At 42.2% G+C, this 20,303-nt stretch overlaps 1 protein-coding gene and 1 long non-coding RNA gene across 15 annotated transcripts in view; both read left to right on the forward strand.

The window, feature by feature from the left end:
• The window catches only part of LOC149121989 (uncharacterized), a 473,114-nt gene that overhangs the window by 418,372 nt on the left and 34,439 nt on the right, over positions 1–20,303 (forward strand). The window lies entirely within an intron of this gene.
• The window catches only part of BICC1 (BicC family RNA binding protein 1), a 336,500-nt gene that overhangs the window by 300,501 nt on the left and 15,696 nt on the right, over positions 1–20,303 (forward strand). For all 14 annotated transcript variants that reach the window (XM_051823885.3, XM_070057685.2, XM_089314866.1 and 11 more), the window contains 8 exons: positions 1,958–2,144; positions 4,258–4,419; positions 5,340–5,536; positions 5,677–5,809; positions 6,325–6,481; positions 8,434–8,599; positions 11,835–11,874; positions 12,253–12,407. In XM_051823885.3, coding sequence (XP_051679845.2) covers positions 1,958–2,144; positions 4,258–4,419; positions 5,340–5,536; positions 5,677–5,809; positions 6,325–6,481; positions 8,434–8,599; positions 11,835–11,874; positions 12,253–12,407 — 1,197 coding nt within the window. The remainder of the gene's footprint in view (positions 1–1,957; positions 2,145–4,257; positions 4,420–5,339; positions 5,537–5,676; positions 5,810–6,324; positions 6,482–8,433; positions 8,600–11,834; positions 11,875–12,252; positions 12,408–20,303) is intronic.

Consider the following 20,303-nt stretch of genomic DNA (forward strand, 5'->3'; position numbering starts at 1 on the left):
GTCTCCAGTTCAGCCTCCTTGGAACTTCACTTTTAAGTTACTAGCAAAAGGTCAGTAATTACATGTAGAATAATAAGAGATAAAACTGATGTTTAGTGCTAGTTAGAAGGTGGGCAGAGAAGAATGCTCCTGCATTCATACTGGATAAATTGGCTCCACCTCTTTGAAGAGCAGTCTGGGACCTTCCGATCACACAGATGCTGATCCTGCTTCTCCTGAACACCTACTTCTAGTCGAACACTCTGAGAACATCTTGGCATTAGCAGTCGAGGGACAAGCATGGTTTTGAGCAAAGAATGCAAATTGCCTGATACCATGCACTCCATGGTAGCATCCATGAATGTCTCTGTGTTTCAAGAGCAAAGCATTGTGCAGAAGGTGCACACTACATTGATGATAAGCCACCTCTTGGCTGGGAGATAGGGAAACAGAACTATAGAAGTGAGCAAGGGGGATGTTCAGTTTCTTCAGAAATCAGAAACAAAACCGTCTCACTTAAATCTAGGTGCTAGGTAGTAGCTGTTACATTTATCTTAGTTTTCTATGTCTTGAAAAACCTCTTCAAAATAGAAGGACTTACAGAGGGGAACTATATTAAGTTTCTGGAAAGACTAGGAGAAAATAGAAGAAAATTCCTGGGCTGAGTTGAGTTCCCTGACTTACTATAGTAGGGAAAAACACCAAGTAGTACTATCATTCAGTTTTTAATTTCTGAACTATAAACCTTATTGTATATGTATAATGTTTATAATATGTATTATATGTGATTTTTGTATATGTAGGTACTTAAAATAAGTTGGTGTAAATGAAATTAAAAGATAAGTTTATTTTGGTGCAAAAAGGATCTTAAATCCAGGTACAGTTCCATAACATTTTCGAAGACCCCTTATATTGTGGTATTTATTGTCTAGCTGAAGGAAAACAATCCTAACTTCTTCCAAAGAAAACCTGAAATGGTAGCATTGGTTCTAAGTGTACGTGATACCACGTGTCTCAAGTTGGAGAACAGGACATCAATTTTGTATATTGTGAAGCTTCATGCTTACTGATGTGAGTTGACGAGTGCTACTCTGGACTCTAAGAGACCAAGACAGAAAAGGTATCTGAGGACTTGTGTATATAAATGTGTACAGGCACAAAAAGAATTCCAGGAGTTCAGTTACACAGGAGCAGATGCCAGGGAAAAATAGATTATGGATGAGAACTCGGAGGCCTTGCAACATCCCAGGACTCTCTATTATGCCTGACTGGCCTCCATTCCGATGGCTGCTTTACCCACTGATTTTCTGTACTGTCTCCTAGAGACTTTCTCCTTTGAGTTCATAGTTTCAGTTTTTTAGATGAGTACATTCAGGGAAAAAAATCCAGATTTATTATTTAGTTCTTTTTCTATAAACTTTGCCATAGATACAGCATTAGTGAGGAAGAAAGAGTGGTTTGCAAGGTCTATTAGTGAACCCAGTAGACCATAAACATCGCGTAAGTGACTGTGACTGTGCAGCCTACAGTGACAAGTTGGATTTGGTTTCTAAAGATGAGATAAGGGAGGGATGCTTGAATGTGAAGGCAGAGGCTGTAAGAGAGAATGGGCTGTGAGCGGGGCTGGGTTTCCCGTCCTCGTGCTGTCCCTTGGTGGCTGTGCCAAGACCCTGCAGAGTCTCTTCACTTCCCTGACTGAATCATGATTCCCACCACAGACGGTTTTATATGTGTGCCTTCCATCACGGTCCCTGGGACACAGGACACACAGACGACAAACGGTAATTAACCTACAGTCTTCCCAGAAGGAGGAAACTGAAGAAACCATGGTTGGAATTGGCCACTGATTTCAAAGCACGTTACTTTACTGTATGCCCTGCTGTGGGCTTCTAATTAGCATATTCATTTCCTACCTCCCTGCATTCATTGTAGACTACTTGCATGTCACTTTTTTTTTTCCCATTATGTGTTTTCATAGTCTGTGATTGTGAAAAGTGTTGAGCGAAATGCCTTAAATATGTATGAAGCACGGAAATGTCTCCTCGGACTTGAAAGCAGTGGGGTTACCATAGCAACCAGTCCATCCTCCACATCCTGCCCTGCCGGCCTGGCATGTCCCAGCCTGGATATCTTAGCTTCCGCAGGCCTCGGACTCACTGGACTAGGTATAAAATTTATTATTACAGCGCTTCTCAGCCACTGGGGAAATGCTTATCTGCTTCACTTTTTTCTTCCATTTGGATCTGCGTTTAAAGGCTAATTTTTTTTTTTTTTCCTTTCTTTATCCCTGAGATCTGGTGGAAAGCAACCCAACTTGAATCAATCTGTTTTGAGTTTTTTGTTAGACTCTGTGGATTTCGGTTACCCTGATTCTTCCGGTGTTGGCATAAATAATCAAGGTCTGACTGCTTTATTTTCAGTGGATGTGTTTGTTCTTCTAAATTAAGAATGCCATTGAGACTGAAGTGAGCAGGCTGACTCTAATTTATGTGTTTGTTCTCTCTCACATTCGCAATATTGCCACCAGTCCCAAGAGATAAAGATTATCCGGTTTGCTTTTCAGAAAGTAATTGCAGTTCTGTGTGGGAGCGGGGAAAGGGAGAGGTGAAAATCATTAGACTCCACCCTCAGCAGTCAGGCCTGCTGTACCCAGACACAAAGGAAAGGTAGTCTGTGGCTCCCATGGCTGCAGTTGGATGACCTGTGTGTTTATACGTGAGGCAGGGCATAGGCAAAAGAACAAACATCATCAGCTTAGTGCTCAAATTTTTCAAGAACGTCACTGCAAAGTCACAGTGGTATTTATGGCCTCATCTGCTCACTGCCATTTTGCAGGTAGAAACAGCCAGGTTCACTGCTTTCTTTCACATTTCTCAGTTCCCTTTATATATAAAGGTAATGCGGTAACCCTAGCTTGTCATGTTGATTTGAGACAGAAAAAAACCTCTCAGTAATCTAATTTTTAATAGCTATTCTTGCTTTAAAAAATAGAAATGTAGAGGCCAGCACTGTGGCATGGTGGGTGAAACTGCGGCTCTGGCACCCACGTCCCATATGGGTGCTGGTTTGAGTCCCAGCTGCTCCACTTCCAATCCAGCTCCCTGCCAGTGTGCCTGGGAACTCGGTGGAGGATGGTCTAAGTGTTGGGCCCCTGCACCCACCTCTGAGACCTGGATAAGGCTCCTGGGTTCAGCCTGGCCCAGCTCTGGCCATGTTGAAGGTTTGGGGAATGAAATAGCAGGTAGAATATCTCTTATCTCTCTCTGCCTCTCCTTCTCTGTGACTCTGCCGTTCAAATAAATAAATAAAACTTATATATAATGTGATTATGATGCTTAATCCCTTTACAATTAAGAAGGACTTTTTTCTTGACCACTGGCCTACTGATGTCATTCCTTCTATGGGGACCTGAACAGGGTCATAATAACATAGCAGTACTGTGAGACACGAAATACCCATCATGTACCCTTGCAAGAGCCCAGTTTGCCCTCTACTAGAAGGGAAATAATTGAGCAACGATTCCTAGTTATCGTATTGTTAGAATGTTTTCATAGCTGCACCTGCCCTGTAATATTTAATGCTGTATAAATGTATTCTTGCAAACTTGTATCCAAATCCACATTGTATTCTAGAACATATTTTAAATTCCCAAGGGGAAATTTCATTACTGAAATGAAGCTTTGGATATTGGAAATGAAAGCATGGGGTGTGTGTGTGTGTGTGTGTGTGTGTGTGTGTGTGTGTAATGTTCATCATTGAGATGGAGCCCGAAGAAGTCATGTATACGTTTTGACGTGTGTAAAAAGCATCCTAAGTAGTTTGACCTACCTGCAAATGGCCTTGAGTGATTCCTTGTACCGCAGGGAAACATTTCCTGCTCGATGCTGAGTGTGAGTGTTGTCTGTTTGGAAGCAGATGACAAGTGAATTACAGAGAAGAAGAAAAGGAGTCTGCACATGAGCACAGCTCTGCTCATGCTGGCTAGCTGGCGTGAATGCAGGGCACTTGGTGGTGCTCAGCGGCCTGACTTGCAGTCTGGCTGTGGACACACCTGTCTTCCATCATCTGATTAACAGCTGTTTGTGAATAAACTGGTTCCTGTGTTGGGGTTTGATACATGTAGCATTGCATGTAAATGTTAAAAAAAGAAAACCTGTCACCCATATTTTATATTTAGAAAATATCAGATGTCAAGCAGCGTTACGAATATCATATTGGTGCTATTGCTATTTTAAAATTTTGAATTGTGTATGTTGACTTCACGTTCATTTGTTATAGGTCTCTTGGGACCCACTACCTTATCTCTAAACACTTCAACAGCTCCAAATTCACTCTTGAATGCGCTCAATAGCTCAGTCAGCCCTTTGCAAAGTCCAAGTTCGGGCACCCCCAGTCCCACATTATGGGCACCTCCACTTGCTAACACTTCGAGTGCCACAGGTCAGTATCATTAAGGCATATCTTCATAGGTGTTATCTTTGCTAAATAAAATTTACTAATGATTATGTTTCCTTGGGGGGAAATGGCTGAAAGCATCATCTACCTAAACAGCAATTTCCTAAAGTGTAATTTAGTTTAAGGCAGAAGAGCAGTGAGTTCTTCATGTGAGAAATATGTAATTAATCTTCAGATGTGATAAGCAGATTAGGAAAGAGAGCATGGAGTACAAGGAGCAGCAGTACTTACGGGAAAGACCCTGACCTGGAAACCGGGAAGTATAGTCCTGGTTACTCCTAGTTTAGAATAACTGGCTTAGTAATGTGCACCTGCTAAACATGGCTACTTCCTTCATCTGCACAGTGAGCAGCTTGGATTAAATGTTCTGTGAATTCTGTAAATTATGTTCCATTTCAATATTTTTCTGTATTTTTATAGTAACATTAAATCAATTTATAGAGAAATGTCAAACTAGAATTCTCTTCTGAATGTGTAGCAACAAAAATACTATTTTTCAAAGATTTATTTATTTGTTTACTTATTTATTTGAAAGGCAGAGAAAGAGAAAGAGGGAGAGCAGAGCTAGATTTTCCATCCACTGGTTCACTCTCTAAATGGCTGCAGCAGCCAGGTCTGGGCCAGGCCAAAGCCAGGAGCCAGGAACACCACCCTGGTCTCCAATGTGGGCAGCATGGGACCAGGTCCTTGGGCCATCTTAAGCTGCCTTCCCAGGTGAATTAGCAGAAAGCTGGATTGGAAGTGGAGCAGCTGGGACTCAAACTGGCACTCTGATATGGGATGCCAGTGTCACTGGTGGTGGCTTAACCCTCTGTGCCATGACACTGGCCCCCTAAATGATGTTTTTTATTGTTAGTGCAAATAGCAATTGCTGATTGAGTTTTGCCTGTCTAATATTTTTGCAGGTTTTTCTGCTATACCACACCTTATGATTCCATCTACCGCCCAAGCCACGCTAACCAATATTTTATTGTCTGGAGTACCCACCTATGGACACACGGCTCCATCTCCCCCTCCTGGCTTGACTCCTGTTGATGTCCATATCAACAGCATGCAGACTGAAGGCAAAAAAATCTCTGCTTCTTTAAATGGACATGCCCAGGTAATGTCCTTCTGCTGGAACTATGTGATCTTTGTTGTTTGTAAGAGATAAGCCACGGGTAACCTTTTTTCAACCTTCACCTGCAGTGACATTTATACTGGAAAATTATAACCATATCTGCATTGTTTTTGTTATTTCAGTCTCTGAATATAAAATATGGTGCAATATCCACTGCATCACTTGGAGAAAAAGTGCTGAGTGCAAATCATAGTGATCCATCAATCCAGACAACTGGGTCTGAGCAGGCTTCTTCCCAGTCAAACCCTGCAGAAGGTCAGGAACTGACTTTTCCTTGAACTTGAGTCTGGTCTGTTACTGGTTTGATAAAGGGAGTTGTGGAGAGTCTATGTAATGATTAGGAGTTGGTTTTGCTAATTATGACTCATCCTTCCTTAACTGTGTAGAAAGGCAACATCTTAAATGCAGTTCCCAAGAGCTTGGTAAAGGTGAACTGAAAAGCACTCTCATGAGAAAGAATCACTTCCATTTCATTGGAATTTCCTAAGTTAAACTGAATGTAATTGTGTAGCCAGAAAGCATTGCCGTCTCCTCCTTAGTAACGTGTCTTTTTATAACCCTCTTACCCCTAACAGTCTCTAATATAGGGGTCTCTTCGGATTGGGTTACTGTGACAGCCTGAATTTGTTAAAGTATCATCTTATAGATGAAAGCTGTTAAGTCTCTGTCAGGCTAACAATACCTCCATAGTGTTGGATTCTGATTTATTTCCATTGCAGGCAACTGTCCACTGTAGGATGATGTTGGTCAGGTTTGTCTTCTCTCTGCAGGTTGTAACGATGCGTTCGTTGAAGTGGGCATGCCTCGAAGTCCCTCTCATTCTGGGAATGCTGGGGACTTGAAGCAGATGATGGGTCCCTCCAAGGTTTCTTGTGCCAAGAGGCAGACAGTGGAACTACTGCAGGGCACCAAAAACTCACACTTACAGTATGTATTTTAATTTTTAAAGCCCTTGTCCTTGGGAGAGAAGTGTATTATAAAAGATTGAATTTGTTTTAAACTCAATACTCTGTGGTTCAATTCAGGTTGAATCTCTTCAGTGGCTTATTTTCCATCTTATCCTTTCTTTTTAATTTTATTAAGGAATAACATCTGATGAGTTTCACCCTTTTTAAATCTTTATAGTCCTGCTCCAGTTTGGTTTGTTGGAGTTTATATTTGTACCCTCTTAAACCATCTGTATTGGCTTAGTTTTCTCTCTGCTTTTTAGTAATCAGCCTGGGCAGTTTTACTCTCTGATTTTTGCTGTCAGGCATTTTTCCATTTAGAATTCCTTATTTGCCTTTGAATTTATTTCTTAAGCAATGGTTTCATTTTTCCAAGTTACTTAATTACAGACACTTAAATAAGTGCTTGACAATATCATGATTTAATTTATTAGTAATAACAGCAAGTATAAGTGGATAAATTGTATTAAATATGACTCTCCCTTGCCGTAGCAGTTTCCAGTGTGTCAGCCTTACTCTTTCCTGCTCTAGTTCTGTTTGTTTTGATAGTGTCTGCATGGAGAGTTTCGGAATCCCCATCTACCTGAAATTGTCTGCTCTCTTTGTTGGTTCCTTCAGTATTCTTAGAGGGTCTTCATGCAAGCATTAGCAAATACAGTCTTATTCCCTCCCTTTCTTAACAAAAAATCTGTTTTGTTTTGTAAAGTGTTTGGTTAATTATGATTATTCTCATTTTGCCCAATTCTGTATTGTGTTTTTCTTTATATATCTTTGGTCCTCCAAATTAATGTTCTTTAATGTAAGTTAGAGAAATGCTTTGGCTTTCTTCAATGTATTGATGCACCTGAAGTATAAATGTAATCCTTTCATCATTGTGACTGTTTCAGACCTTATCACCATCTCCCATCTGGATTAAGCTAGTGCCTCCAGAGTGGGCTCCCCGCCTCCAGCCTCGCCTCAGCTTTTTTTTTTTTTTTTTTTTTTTTTTTTAATGTGAGTCTGATCTTGTCTCACCTGGCTTTACACACACCAGTGGCCTGCACTGCACACTCACATTCCTCAGGGACTTCCCTCAGAGTTGCTGTTCTCCTCGCCTTTGGCGTCAGTTATCTTGCAAATACCCTCCAAGTCCCAGCTCGGATGCTTTCTGTGAGGGTTCCATCAGTGGTTGGCAAGCACCGCTCATTGTTCCTCCCTTTGTCTTCAGTAGCCTTTTCTTAATTCTTCTGGCACAGCAACTGCATAGTTGAACCAATAAAACTGAGCAAGTGAACCAGTCAGCTCTTTGGTGCTTGTTACGTATCTCTTTTTCTCATCTGAGCCTAACTTGTAGTTGGATTTGAAGCTGAGGTGCTTATATCCTGCATGTATCGTGTGTTCAAATCAAGGTAATGGCTGCTCATTATAAGAAGCACTTTCATGCTCTCTGCCCGTTGCTCTGTGTAGGCTTTGGAGAATATTTCTTACTCATAAGCTGCGTTTGTTAGCAGTATCATACGTACTTTGCACACATGTATTACTGTTAATGTCATTCACGCAGCTGTAGGTCGACTCAGTCTCTGCTTAGACTTTGTATGCATGCGTCAGTGTTATCTGCTTGCTATATACAAGCTATACATCTTTTCTGTATGTCTGATCTGTTCCAGAAGCAGTATAGCTTATATGCTGTATATAGTATCTATGAATATATATCTTTAAAAATCTGAGCTCCTGGTTCAAATTCCTGCCTCCATCATGCACACTTTAGAGGTGTGACCTTGGAAGGGTCATCTGTGAAATGGAAATGACATGAGTACCTATGTCGTAGCATTGCTATGAGGATTAAGTGAGATAATACGGGTAACTAGTTGACAGTGGTCTGCATGCATGGTGTATGTGGCACATTCATTTGTATTTACAGTAGAATGCTAAATTCTCAAATTTGTTCCACAGCGGTGCAGACAGACTGCTCTCAGACCCTGAACTGAATGCTGCAGAAAGCCCTTTGGCTGATAAGAAGGCTCCAGGGAGTGAGCGAGCGGCAGAGAGGGCAGCGGCCGCCCAGCAGAACTCGGAAAGGGCCCGCCTTGCCCCACGGCCGTCGTACGTCAACATGCAGGTAATGCCAGGAACACTGGAAGGGCATGCAAACGTAGGGTGCAGGGGTCCGCGAGTGAGTTCTGTGAGTATTAAGCAATAGGGCAGAAGTTAGGTGTTCCTTCTGCAGACTGGTCAAAATGAAATTAAACAATATATGCAGTAGTTAGGAATTGGTTTTACTATGAACATTAAAGATGAAGTGCAGGATTTAGCTTAAATGATTTTAAATATATTAAAGATGTACAAAGTGATCTGTGTCACTGTGTCTTAGGCAAATAACATCATTCTGCTGTTACTCAAGAGATTGCATTACTAGTATCACTGCCTCGTGACATAGTCTTGGATAAATAGACATAATACGCCATCTGTGAAATTGAGGTGATAAATTTATTTGGTGCCATTTACGGATAGCTATGAAAATAACTAATGTGAAGTTTTAGTTCTTTGAAAGGAGATGCTGAGTATTATTGATGATTGTATTGGTTCACAGCTTTCCTTGATTATTTCAAACAACTTCAACAAAGGCTTCCTCTGTCTTTGTTTTAAAACTGCCATGCTAATTGCTCAAAATAAAATATTGACCATGAAATTGAGGAATTTAATTTCCATATGTGTCACAATATGAAAAATAAGAATTTTATGCATAATGTTTTTAGAGATTCCTATAAACATTTGATTTCAGCCAGCATCAGAACTACTCGGTAGACTTAACCTCTTCATAGAAAGAAATGTATCACCTTCATCCCTTTATCTTCAAAAGAGACGAACTTCTTTTTCTTTTTTTTTTAATAAAATCCCACATACAAAAAAGCTGTCATAAGTATGTCAAAAAATTAATTCATGGAACTAAATTATACTATTGTAATTCCAGTGCAGGCTACTATACAGTCCTCCCTGTGTGCTTTTTTTTTGGGGGGGGGGGACAGGTAGATATAGACAGAGAGAGAGAGAGAGAAAGGTCTTCCTTCCTTTGTTTCACTCCCCAAATAGCCGCTACAGCCGGCACTGCGCCGATCTGAAGCCAGGAGCCAGGTGCTTTTCCTGGTTTCCCACGTGGGTGCAGGGGCCCAAGCACTTGGGCCATCCTCCACTGCCCTCCCGGGCCACAGCAGAGAGCTGGACTGGAAGAGGAGCAACCGGGACTAGAACCCAGCGCCCATATGGGATGCTGGCACTGCAGGTGGAGGATTAACCAAGTGATCCACTGGCACCAGCCCTTTTTTGTTTGTTTGTTTTAAAGATTTATTTATTTGAAAGGCAGAGCTACAGAGAGAAGAAAATCTTCCATCTTCTGATTCACTACCCAAATGGCTGGGCCTAGGCCATGCCTAAGTCAGGAGCCAGGAGCCAGGAACCAGGAGCTTCCTCCATGTCTCTTAGCTGGATACAAGGGCCTGAGGACTTGGGCCATCTTCTATTGCTTTCCCAGGCGCATTATCAGGAAGCTGGATTGTAAGGGAGCAGGTAAAACTCGAACCGGTGCCCATATGGGATACTGCCACAGGCCACTTTGTAGCCTGCTGAGCCACAGTGCCTGCTCCCTTTGTGTGTGTGTGTGTGTTTTAAAGATTTATTTATTTGAAAGTCATAGTTACACAGAGAGAGGAGAGGCAGAGGCAGAGAGAGAGAGAAAGAGAAAGAGATTTTCCATCTGCTGGTTCACTCCACAGTTGACCACAATGGCCAGGGCTGCGCCAATCTGAAACCAGGAGCCAGGAGCTTCCTCCGGATCTCCCACTTGGGGTGCAGGGGCCCAAATGCTTGGGACATCTTCTACTGCTTTCCCAGGCCATAACAGAGAGCTGGATTGGAAGTGGGGCAGCCAGGACTCAAAGCAGCACCCATATGGGATGCTGGCACTGCAGGCGGTGGGCTTTACCTACTACGCCACAGCGCCATCTCCCCGCCCACCTTGTGTTTAATCCTTTGCATTTAAGACTTTTTTTGAGTCATTAGGTGTACAAAAGCTGTGGCCTTCAGTCTCTTGACTGCTCTTGGTGTGATTTATCTCCAGATTTCATTTAGCTCACTTCCTAATTTAGCTTATAGTTATTTCTTTCAGCCAATCCTTCTAAACTTGTAAGTCACTAAAGCTGTAAGTGATCATGGATTCATTGATGCAAGTTCAGTGTGATGTCTGTAAATTCAGTAAATACTTCTGAACAGTGAATTTAGGTTCTCTCCCCACCTTGCCCTTGAACATTAATAATTTTAAAGTTTTACTTCCAATGCTATTTTAGAACTAGGATTTCAAAAATGTCATCAAACTGTTGTATCTAAAAATTTGGCTCCTCTGATTTACATCCATGTTGTTGGAATTATTAGATACCCTGGTTTGTCTAGGACAACACTATTTTATATCCTGGCCTAATGATTCACAGCTTATCTCATTCTCAGAAGTGTCGTGTTTAAGACCATGAATTATGTGGGTACCTTACGTTAGTCTTCCTGAGAGGAGGACAGGAAACTCTTATCTCTTGGCTCTTGACTGCCTTTGTTGGCCTTTGAGATGTCCTTAAATCAGGTCCTACCTAGCTACATTGGGGAGTTGATAAGATTAGTGTAATGTTTGAGCTGGAGCTGTATTTCCACTACTTTCTTCAGAAACACCCGTGGTAGACATGCTTGCAACAGTGTTACTAATGCACTGGTAATGGAATAAATGATGCCATCCTGTGCAATAGATGTAACTAGGTTTAATGACACTGTATTGCCAAATACCTTTAGAAAGATAGATTGCCATTAATCTCATTTCAAAAGCAAAGACTATACTAATCAGGCCTCAAAATTTCCGAAGTTACCTTGATGTCAGACCATTTCAGGCCATACTTCCCTGGATAAAGAGGGACTCTGAGACACAAAGGAGGCCAATGGATAACTTAACAGCATTTGGGTGTATTTAGAAATGGCATAACTCTTAAAGTTATTCACTCACTTTAGCATTTATTGGTCCTGGTGTGGTAGATATTCATAGTAAAAAACTTTGTTTTTCCTCTTTGGAGAAAAAGTCTAACTTGTTTCTGCAATGTCGTGAAGTCAGAAATAGTAATTTACTATTATAGTTAATTAGTTTTGAAAGGATGTAGATTTGTGAGACTTGGATGGGATTTTGTCACATGGTGCAAAGCTTAGCCTATATCTGAGAAATACTCATGGGACGTGGTTAGAACCTTTGTTCTCTAACCATTGGCATGAGCATTGCATGACATTGAAAGAGACAGACAATGAAAACATTTTCTATCTTTTCTTTTCAGGCATTTGACTATGAACAGAAGAAGTTACTAGCAACCAAAGGTATACGATACAATCATGATTCACACTTTGTATTTTAATGGACTCATAAATGATTTTTAAGTATTCCTTGGTAAATTGAGGAACCAGATGCTCATGATAATAAACCCAGAATGTTTGCATTCGAATTGTACAAGTTTTGTTGCCACTGAATGTATTTTGTTGAATCGATTAGCATTAGACCAACTGAGAATTGATGTAGCATTTTTTCACTTAATATCATTTGGGGTATTTTATTAAGATATTTTAGGCATTTTTGTTAAGAAGTAACATTCACTGGTAATTCCATATGTGTCTACGCAATAACACTCATCTTCAGTATTTTACATAAGAAGTGAGTTAGACATAACAAGCATTTGTTTTATATTCCATTTTCAAAAGCAATGTTAAAAAAACCAGTTGTGACGGAGGTCAGAACACCCACAAATACCTGGAGTGGCCTGGGGTTTTCAAAATCTATGCCAGCTGAGACTATCAAGGAGCTGAGAAGAGCTAATCACGTGTCCTATAAGCCCACGATGACAACCACTTACGAGGTTTGTAGCGTCATGGCCTGGATTCTTCCTGTGTGTTCTCTCATCAAAGGAGGACGGTCGTTCCCTCTCGTTCCATTCTTTATAAGGAGAAGTGATGACTGGAAACTTGGTTCTATTTCTCTCCCTGTGAACATACTACTAGAACTTGGTGACATCTTAGGTTTTATGGTCTCTTACCTGTCTGCTGTCAGAGTTGTTGATGGGCTGCGATGGGAGGTCTAAGTTAGGATGAGTGTGTGTGTTGCTGAGGGAGAGTTGTGTTATAAATTACAAAACAGGCCTGAGACGAAGCAAAGGGCAGCTGTGATAGCCATTACAAATGTATCAAGGGTCCTTTCCTCCAAGTGTATCACTAGGAAGGCCACCGGAGGGGTAAAGGGCAAATATTCAACAAAAACAGGTCTGCAGATATGAGTTTAAAATTCAGTGTGTTCAGATGTGCCAGGAACACAGCAGGAAGTATCTCTAACAAGAGCTCCAAGATTTTTATGCTTCCCAGATGTTGGCTGCACTGCTCGGGGTGGACGAGGCAGCTGGCATTTTTGCCATATGGTGGAGCAATCCAGAATTCCATATGCCCCAGCCAGACTACATGTGACCCACGAAGCAGGCCTTCTCTGTTTGAGGGTGTCCAATGTTTGTGATGAGCCCTTTGGAGACAGGAGAGGGATGGGCTAGAGGGCAAGAACGTGTATACACCACACACTGGTAAAGTGTACAAACCAAATCATGGATGGAAATGACTAATCCAGAAGTCAGAGTGTTCGACCAGAGTACTGTAGGCTGAAAATCAAATACTCGTTGAAGGCTTTGTAATTGTTTTTTTTTTATTTTTTTTATTTTTTTTAACTTTTATTTAATGAATATAAATTTCCAAAGTACGGCTTATGGATTACAATGGCTTCCCCCCCATAACGTCCCTCCAACCCGCAACCCTCCCCTTATCCACTCCCTCTCCCCTTCCATTCACATCAAGATTCATTTTCGATTCTCTTTATATACAGAAGATCAGTTTAGCATACATTAAGTCTAGTAACTAGCACGTGTAGGTTGAGTGGTTTTTTCCACCCAGTGTCTTTGAATACACCAGACTGCTGGTGAAAGGCAAAAGCAAACATGTTATTTTTTCTCCTTCGGTCTCTTTGAGAAAGTGAAAAGGAAGTACTAAAAAGAATAGTCCCCTTTGGATTTCACCATCAGAGTCACAGTAGCCACTGGGTAGGTGTAGTTAAATTGAAGCTACCTTCAGCAGTGACTATGTGAAAGTGACATGAAAAATGTTCATGTTGTAACAGGTAGCCCCCCACTCTGCCATTATAGCTGTGAGAGAAGATAGACGTTCCCCCTTTTTTAAATTTTTATTTATTTCTTTGAAAGGTAGAGTTAAAAAGATGGAGAGATAGAGAGGGAGGAAGGTCTTCCATCTGCTGGATCACTCCCCAAATGGCTGCCATGGCTAGAGCTGGGCCATTCCGAAGCCAGGAGCCAGAAGTTATTCTGAGTCTCCTACGTGGATGCAGGGGACCAAGCACTTGGACCGTCTCCCACGTGGATGCAGAGGACCAAGCACGTGGACCGTCTCCCACGTGGATGCAGAGGACCAAGCACTTGGACCATCTTCTACTGTTTTCCCAAGCCACAGCAGAGAGCTGGATTGGAAGAGGAGCAGCTGGGACATGAACTGGCTCCCATATGGGATGCCGGCACCACAGGAGGAGGCTTAGCGCCCTGAGCCACAGCACAGGCCCCAACACTTTTATTAGCCAAGACCTTAAAGCTACTGTCCTAATCTTTAGACTCTCTAGCGACATTTTCTGTTGTCACCAATTTCACTCACCATTGCTTTTGACAGAGTGAAATACCAGGTTGTTGATTGTCTTCCCCTAGTTTGAGATGAGATATTTAACATGAGAAATATCATTCACTTCTAAGATGGACCATATAACAGGTTGAAAATAAGGATTATTTCAGCAAAGAACTGGTCACGTGCAAAGGTTCTGTGGTCTCAGAACCACCCTGAGCAGATGTGTAGCTTTGGCAAGTGACTTCACTTCCAGCGGCTTATTTTTTTATTTGGGTTGCACTGAGGAAGACATCAGAGACGTCCAGTGCTCGCCACTGTGCACAGTAATGTTCTCAGTTATGTTGATCACCCATTATTATTTGCACTGGAAAACTGGACCCCAGACAAAACCGAGGGCTGACAGACGAGCTTATGTGTGTGCTTGCTCGTCAGTGGAGGTGTCGGTGAAGGTGTCCCTGCACGTTCGAACTATTTGTGGTTTTTAATATCCAAAGAAGTACTTCAGAGTATTCTATGCACACAGAACGTATTAGAAGTAATTCTGTTACATCACACTCACATAGTTTCTTATTTAGAAGGTGCATTTTCTTTTTTTAAAAAACTTTTATTTAGGCCAGCGCCGTGGCTCAATAGGCTAATCCTGCGCCTGCAGCGCTGGCTCCCGGGTTCTAGTCCTGGTCGGGGCACCAGATTCTGTCCTGGTTGCCCCTCTTCCAAGCCAGCTCTCTGTTGTGGCCCGGGAAGGCAGTGGAGGATGCCCAGATCCTTGGGCCCTGCCCCCGCATGGGAGACCAGGAGAAGCACCTGGCTCTTGGCTTCGGATCAGCGCAGTGCGCCGGCCACAGCGGCCATTGGGGGGTGAACCAATGGCAAAGGAAGACCTTTCTCTCTGTCTCTCTCTCACTGTCCACTCTGCCTGTCAAAAAAAAAACTTATTTAATAAATATAAATTTTAAAAGTATAACTTCTGGATTATAGCGGATTTTCCCCCATAACCACCCTCCCACCCACAAGCCATCCCACCTCCCCCATCCCATTCTTCATTAAAATTCATTTTTAATTATCTTTATATACAGAATATCAACTTAGTATATACTAAGTAAAGATTTCAATAGTTTGCACCCTCACAGACACACAAAGAATAAAGTACTGTTTGAATACTAGTTTTACTGTTAATTCACATAGTATAACACATTAAGGACAGAGATCCTACATGGGGAGTAGGTACACAGTGACTCCCATTGTTGATTTAACAGTTACACTCTTATTTATGACTTCAGTGATCAGAAGGTGTATTTTCAACCACAAACACCCAGAGAGGAAAGAGGGCCACAGACTGGTTAAGTGTCTCCCTGAATGTCATGGTCAGTACGCATCAGCAAAAACACTCGAGTCCATTTTAGAGGATGTCTCCCTGGGGCTGACACTGTGGCATAGTGGTTGAAGCCGCTGCCTGCAGTGCCAGCATCCCATATGGGCACTGGATCATGTGCTGGCTGCTCCACTTCTGATCCAACTCTCTGCTATGGCCTGGGAAAGCAGTGAAAGTTGGCCCAAGTCCTTGGACCCCTGCACCAACGTGGGAGACCCAGAAGAAGAAGCTCCTGCCTTCTGGCTCCTGGCTTCAGACTGGCACAGCTCCGGCCATTGTGGCCAATTGGGAAGTGAACTAACGGATGGAAGACTTGTGTGTGTGTGTGTGTGTAACTTTCTCTGACTTTCAAATAAATGAATCTGTAAAAAAAAAAAAAAAGCCGGCGCCGTGGCTCAATAGGCTAATCCTCCACCTTGTGGCGCCGGCACACCGGGTTCTAGTCCCGATTGGGGCGCCGGATTCTGTCCCGGTTGCCCCTCTTCCAGGCCAGCTCTCTGCTATGGCCAGGGAGTGCAGTGGAGGATGGCCCAGGTGCTTGGGCCCTGCACCCCATGGGAGACCAGGAAAAGCACCTGGATCCTGGCTCCTGCCATCGGATCAGCGCGGTGCGCCGGCTGCAGCGGCGGCCATTGGAGGGTGAACCAACGGCAAAGGAAGACCTTTCTCTCTCTCTCTGTCTCTCTCACTGTCCACTCTGCCTGTCAAAAAAAAAAAAACTTTTCAAAAAAAAAAAAAAGAGAGAGAGAGAAAATGTCTTCCTTCTTCTCCTAACTAATGATATAGCCCAAAAAGGTACATAGCTGCAAGTGATCTGTCACTGATCTAGAACCTTATTGCCATTCTTTCATGGAAATAAGAATTGCTTGAGAAAAATACAGGTTGTTCCTGTAGGCTCTCAAATGGCAGGGCAGGAGTAAAAGCCAGGGGTCTGATTTCAGCACAAGATTCTGAAGCAGGTGCCATTCAGGAAACACTGCTGCCATGGGCCTAGCACCAGGGGGCATGCTGGCACAAGTGGGCAGAGGGGACCCAGCCCAACATTTGTCCCAGGACAGGCAGGTGGTGTTCTGCAGGAATCAGTGTGCAGGGACTCGGACCCAGTGCCTCAGCCTCTTCCTGTGGCTTTTCCTGCATTTGCTATCTCAGGCAGGCGGGCTCCTCTATCCTGAATGCTGTCGAGCAGCCCATTCACACTGAAAGAGGTGGCAGGAGGAGCAGGTGTGGCCAGAGGATTGGGAGATGAGCATTCACTGTGTCATCCACTCCTTTACACACTGCTGATGGAAAGATGGGACCAAGGTGTTCTTAGGAATGGTGCTTCGGGTTCTCTATGGTAGGTAGGACTTGAACGTTTTCTCATACAGCTCTAAATCCATTGACGTTAAAGGAGAGGACAAAAAAAAAAAAAAAAAAGATGGGAGGGCAGGGCTGAACCTCTCATGTAATGTTACCTAATTTTCTACAGCAGTTGCTCCTGCAGTATGTATCCCTCTCCCTTCTTCTGCCATGACTCAGAGGGATTAGAAACAATACAGTGTTGCTCCTATGGGTCAGAATGTGGGAAACAATCTGGGGAAGAGTGGAGAGAACAGCTTTTATAAAGAAGAAAGATCACATCTTGATTCCCAGCTGGGATACTGCCATAAAGGGAGACACTGATGGAATCACTGGCTCCTGGCTTTGACCTGGCCCTGGCCCTGGCCCAGCCCCAGCTGTCGCAGGCATTTGGGGAGTGAACCAGCAGATGGAAGATCTCTCCTTGTTCTTCTGCCTTTCAAATAAATAAATCTTTTTTTAAAAGCAATCATTTATTTATTTAAAAGAGTTATAGAGAGAGACGGAGAGTCACTGCTGATTCACTCCCCAGATGACCACAATGGACAGGTCTAAGCCAGGAGCCAAAGCCTTTATCTGGTCTCCCACATAGGTGGCATGGGCCTAAATACTTGGGCCATCTCTACTGCTTTTCCCAGGCCATCAGCAAGGAGCTGGATTGGAAGTGGAGCAACCAGGACACACACCAGTGCCCATGTGGGATGCCAGCATCACAGGCAGTGGCTTTGCCTGCCACACCACAGTGTAGCTTCATAAACCTTTTTTTTTTTTAAAGCATTCATATATATTAAATTGAAGGGTGGCTAGAAACACCTTGCTTTTCCTAAAAAATTTTTTCTCAAGGAAAAATAAAACCAGAAGAACAAGTAGAATACTGTCTATAAAAAAATGTTTCTCGAGTAGGCCGTGACAGGGGAGGGGTGCTTGCTCAGAATGCCAGGGACCATGAGTTTCCTACTCTAAGAAGTTTGCTTGAGGCAAGAATTTATACTTGTTTCATATTATTGGGAAGCTAGACTTAAGCAAACTTTTCCAGTTTTAGGGCAGTTTGAGAAATTGGCCCATCCCAAATGTACTTTCAAGATTTTTTTGCTTTTTCCAAGACTCAAATGTATGACCCTGTCCACTTGGTGTTGTATTGGGACATCCAAAATCAAACAAAAGGCTTTGACTTGTACTACCTCCGTGACAGCAACAGAACTACCAGAAGAATTGAGGTTTTCCTTTCGTTTTTGCTGCCCATGTCTTAAAAGCATAAGTAGTTATCACGTATTCTTGGGAGCAAGTGAACATGGAATCAAAGGCAGTTTTCAGCTTCCCAGAACTAACAATAATGAGTGTTTCAAATCTTAAATTTCATAGCATGGAGGTGATCTCTTTAGGTTAGCTCATAGATAAGTAACTATTAAACATCAAAACACTATGTTTTTACTTAATGTTTCTAGATACCACCATATGGAACCAGGTTGGGTATAGCTGTGTGGATTAAATCAGCCTAAAGTTTGGAGTAAGTGGTTATGTACACTCAAAAAAAGATTAGATGTAGACTTTTTAAATATGTAAATACCAGGTATTGACAAATTTATGCTTCCAGAGTTAACAGTTTTCAACATATTCTTATTTCCCTTCCTGCATTGGATTTCTCTTGGTTCAAATGTAAATATTCTAGATACTTTCATTGGAAAATCATTTCTGGAGTCTCAGGAGCCTTCATTTCCCCATAATCCTCCCTAACAGTTGGCAAAGGCATTCTATGGATGTCAGGAAAGAGATTATGTGGGATCCTTTTTGTGATTCTAAATGTGCTAAGCCTTTTGTGCTCCAGGCACAATTCTGTGCACCTCAAACAGTTCCTAAATATAGTATGCTTCTATTTGTGGATAGAGCTTGCTTTCTGCAGAGTAGAAACAACACAGTAAACCTGAAAGCATAAGGCGATGAAAGTCCTTGATACGTGTGAAACAGAGGTGCATTAGAGTAGGTAGTCTTTTAAGCTAAAACCTATATGAGAAGAAAGGGCTAGCCTTGTGAAGATCTCAGGAAAGAATAATAGGCCAATAAACAGCTGGCATGATCACCCCAAGTCAGAACAAGCTGGTGAGTTTGTGAAGCAGAAGATGAGCAGGGTAGGGGAGCGTGGGGTTGGTGATGAGGTGAAGTGCAATGGAAATGCTTTGTGATACTTTGCACAGATACATGCTTCATTATAGTTTGCGTTTAAAAAATCCGATCTCATTGCTTTTCCAAACATTTATTATGGGGACAGAGCAGCATGTGTAGTCTCCAAATGGGTATTAAGGAGGCACTTGGTAACAGTGGTGGATATGGAGAGAAGTGGTAAATATGCGGCGTGTTTAGAGATGATGTTGATACAGCCTGTTGGGATGGATTAGATATGTGAGGAATGAGGGCCAGTCAAGGTTGTCCCTGAGAACTTTCGCTGAAGCAGCTGAGTGGATAATGGAGTCACTTGCTAGGCTGTAGGAATTCTGGGAGAAGAGTAGGTTTGGGGATAGGTAATCAAAAATTTGGTTTCAAGCACACTGTTTAAAATTCTTAGTAGAGAATAAAATGGAGAAGTCAGATTGGCAGCTCTCCGATTCTAAATTTTAACAGAGCAGTCTCATTTGGTAGAAATTTGGGAGTCGCTGCTGTCAGTAAGCTGTGAAAGAAGTAGGGATTACTTAATGGGAAAATGAATGAGAGAAAAAAAAAAGATCCTAGAACCACACCACAGGATCATCTGACATTTCAAGTGAAGAGGAAGAAGATCCTACCGAGGATCCAGTGAGAAAGGATGTCATGAGGCCATCATTAAAGAAATGTTGAAAGTTGAGTGTAGTCAGCTGTGGTTATGCTGTTACAAGATCGAATTGAGTTTATTGAAGTGAACAGTAAAAGGATTTTCGTGCAATTTCCCAGTGGATATAAAACTTTGAAAGTCAGAGAATCCTTTGATATTCTAAGTAGTACAAAGTAGGGGGCCTGTAATACACTGATTAAATACGTGGTTAAAGGAATGAATAAATGCAAGTGCAGTGCAAACTTTGAGGTGTTTTACATTATGTTTAATTTGGATAATTAAAGGTACATTATTCCAGGTATCTGTTATTTGGGTGAGATTGTATACTCATTTGGGAGATGGTGATATAATGGAAATGCTAGCTCTTTCTCCAGCCTCCTACTCTAAGAGGGTACTTTAAGAAGTTCATGGGAAATGGAATGAAAGGATGAGTTTATTGTGGTGTAATTTTTGAAATTCATGCACATGAGAAATCTTCAGAAAGTTTATGATAAATGCATATTATGAAGAAGATATATACATGGATTTCAAAAATTTTTTCACCCAAATAAACTTATAATTCCATTTTCCATGAAAGTT

This window comes from Oryctolagus cuniculus, chromosome 15 (genome assembly GCF_051225735.1).
Source record: "Oryctolagus cuniculus isolate XC-2025 breed Fujian yellow rabbit chromosome 15, ASM5122573v1, whole genome shotgun sequence".
Lineage (NCBI taxonomy): Eukaryota > Metazoa > Chordata > Mammalia > Lagomorpha > Leporidae > Oryctolagus > Oryctolagus cuniculus.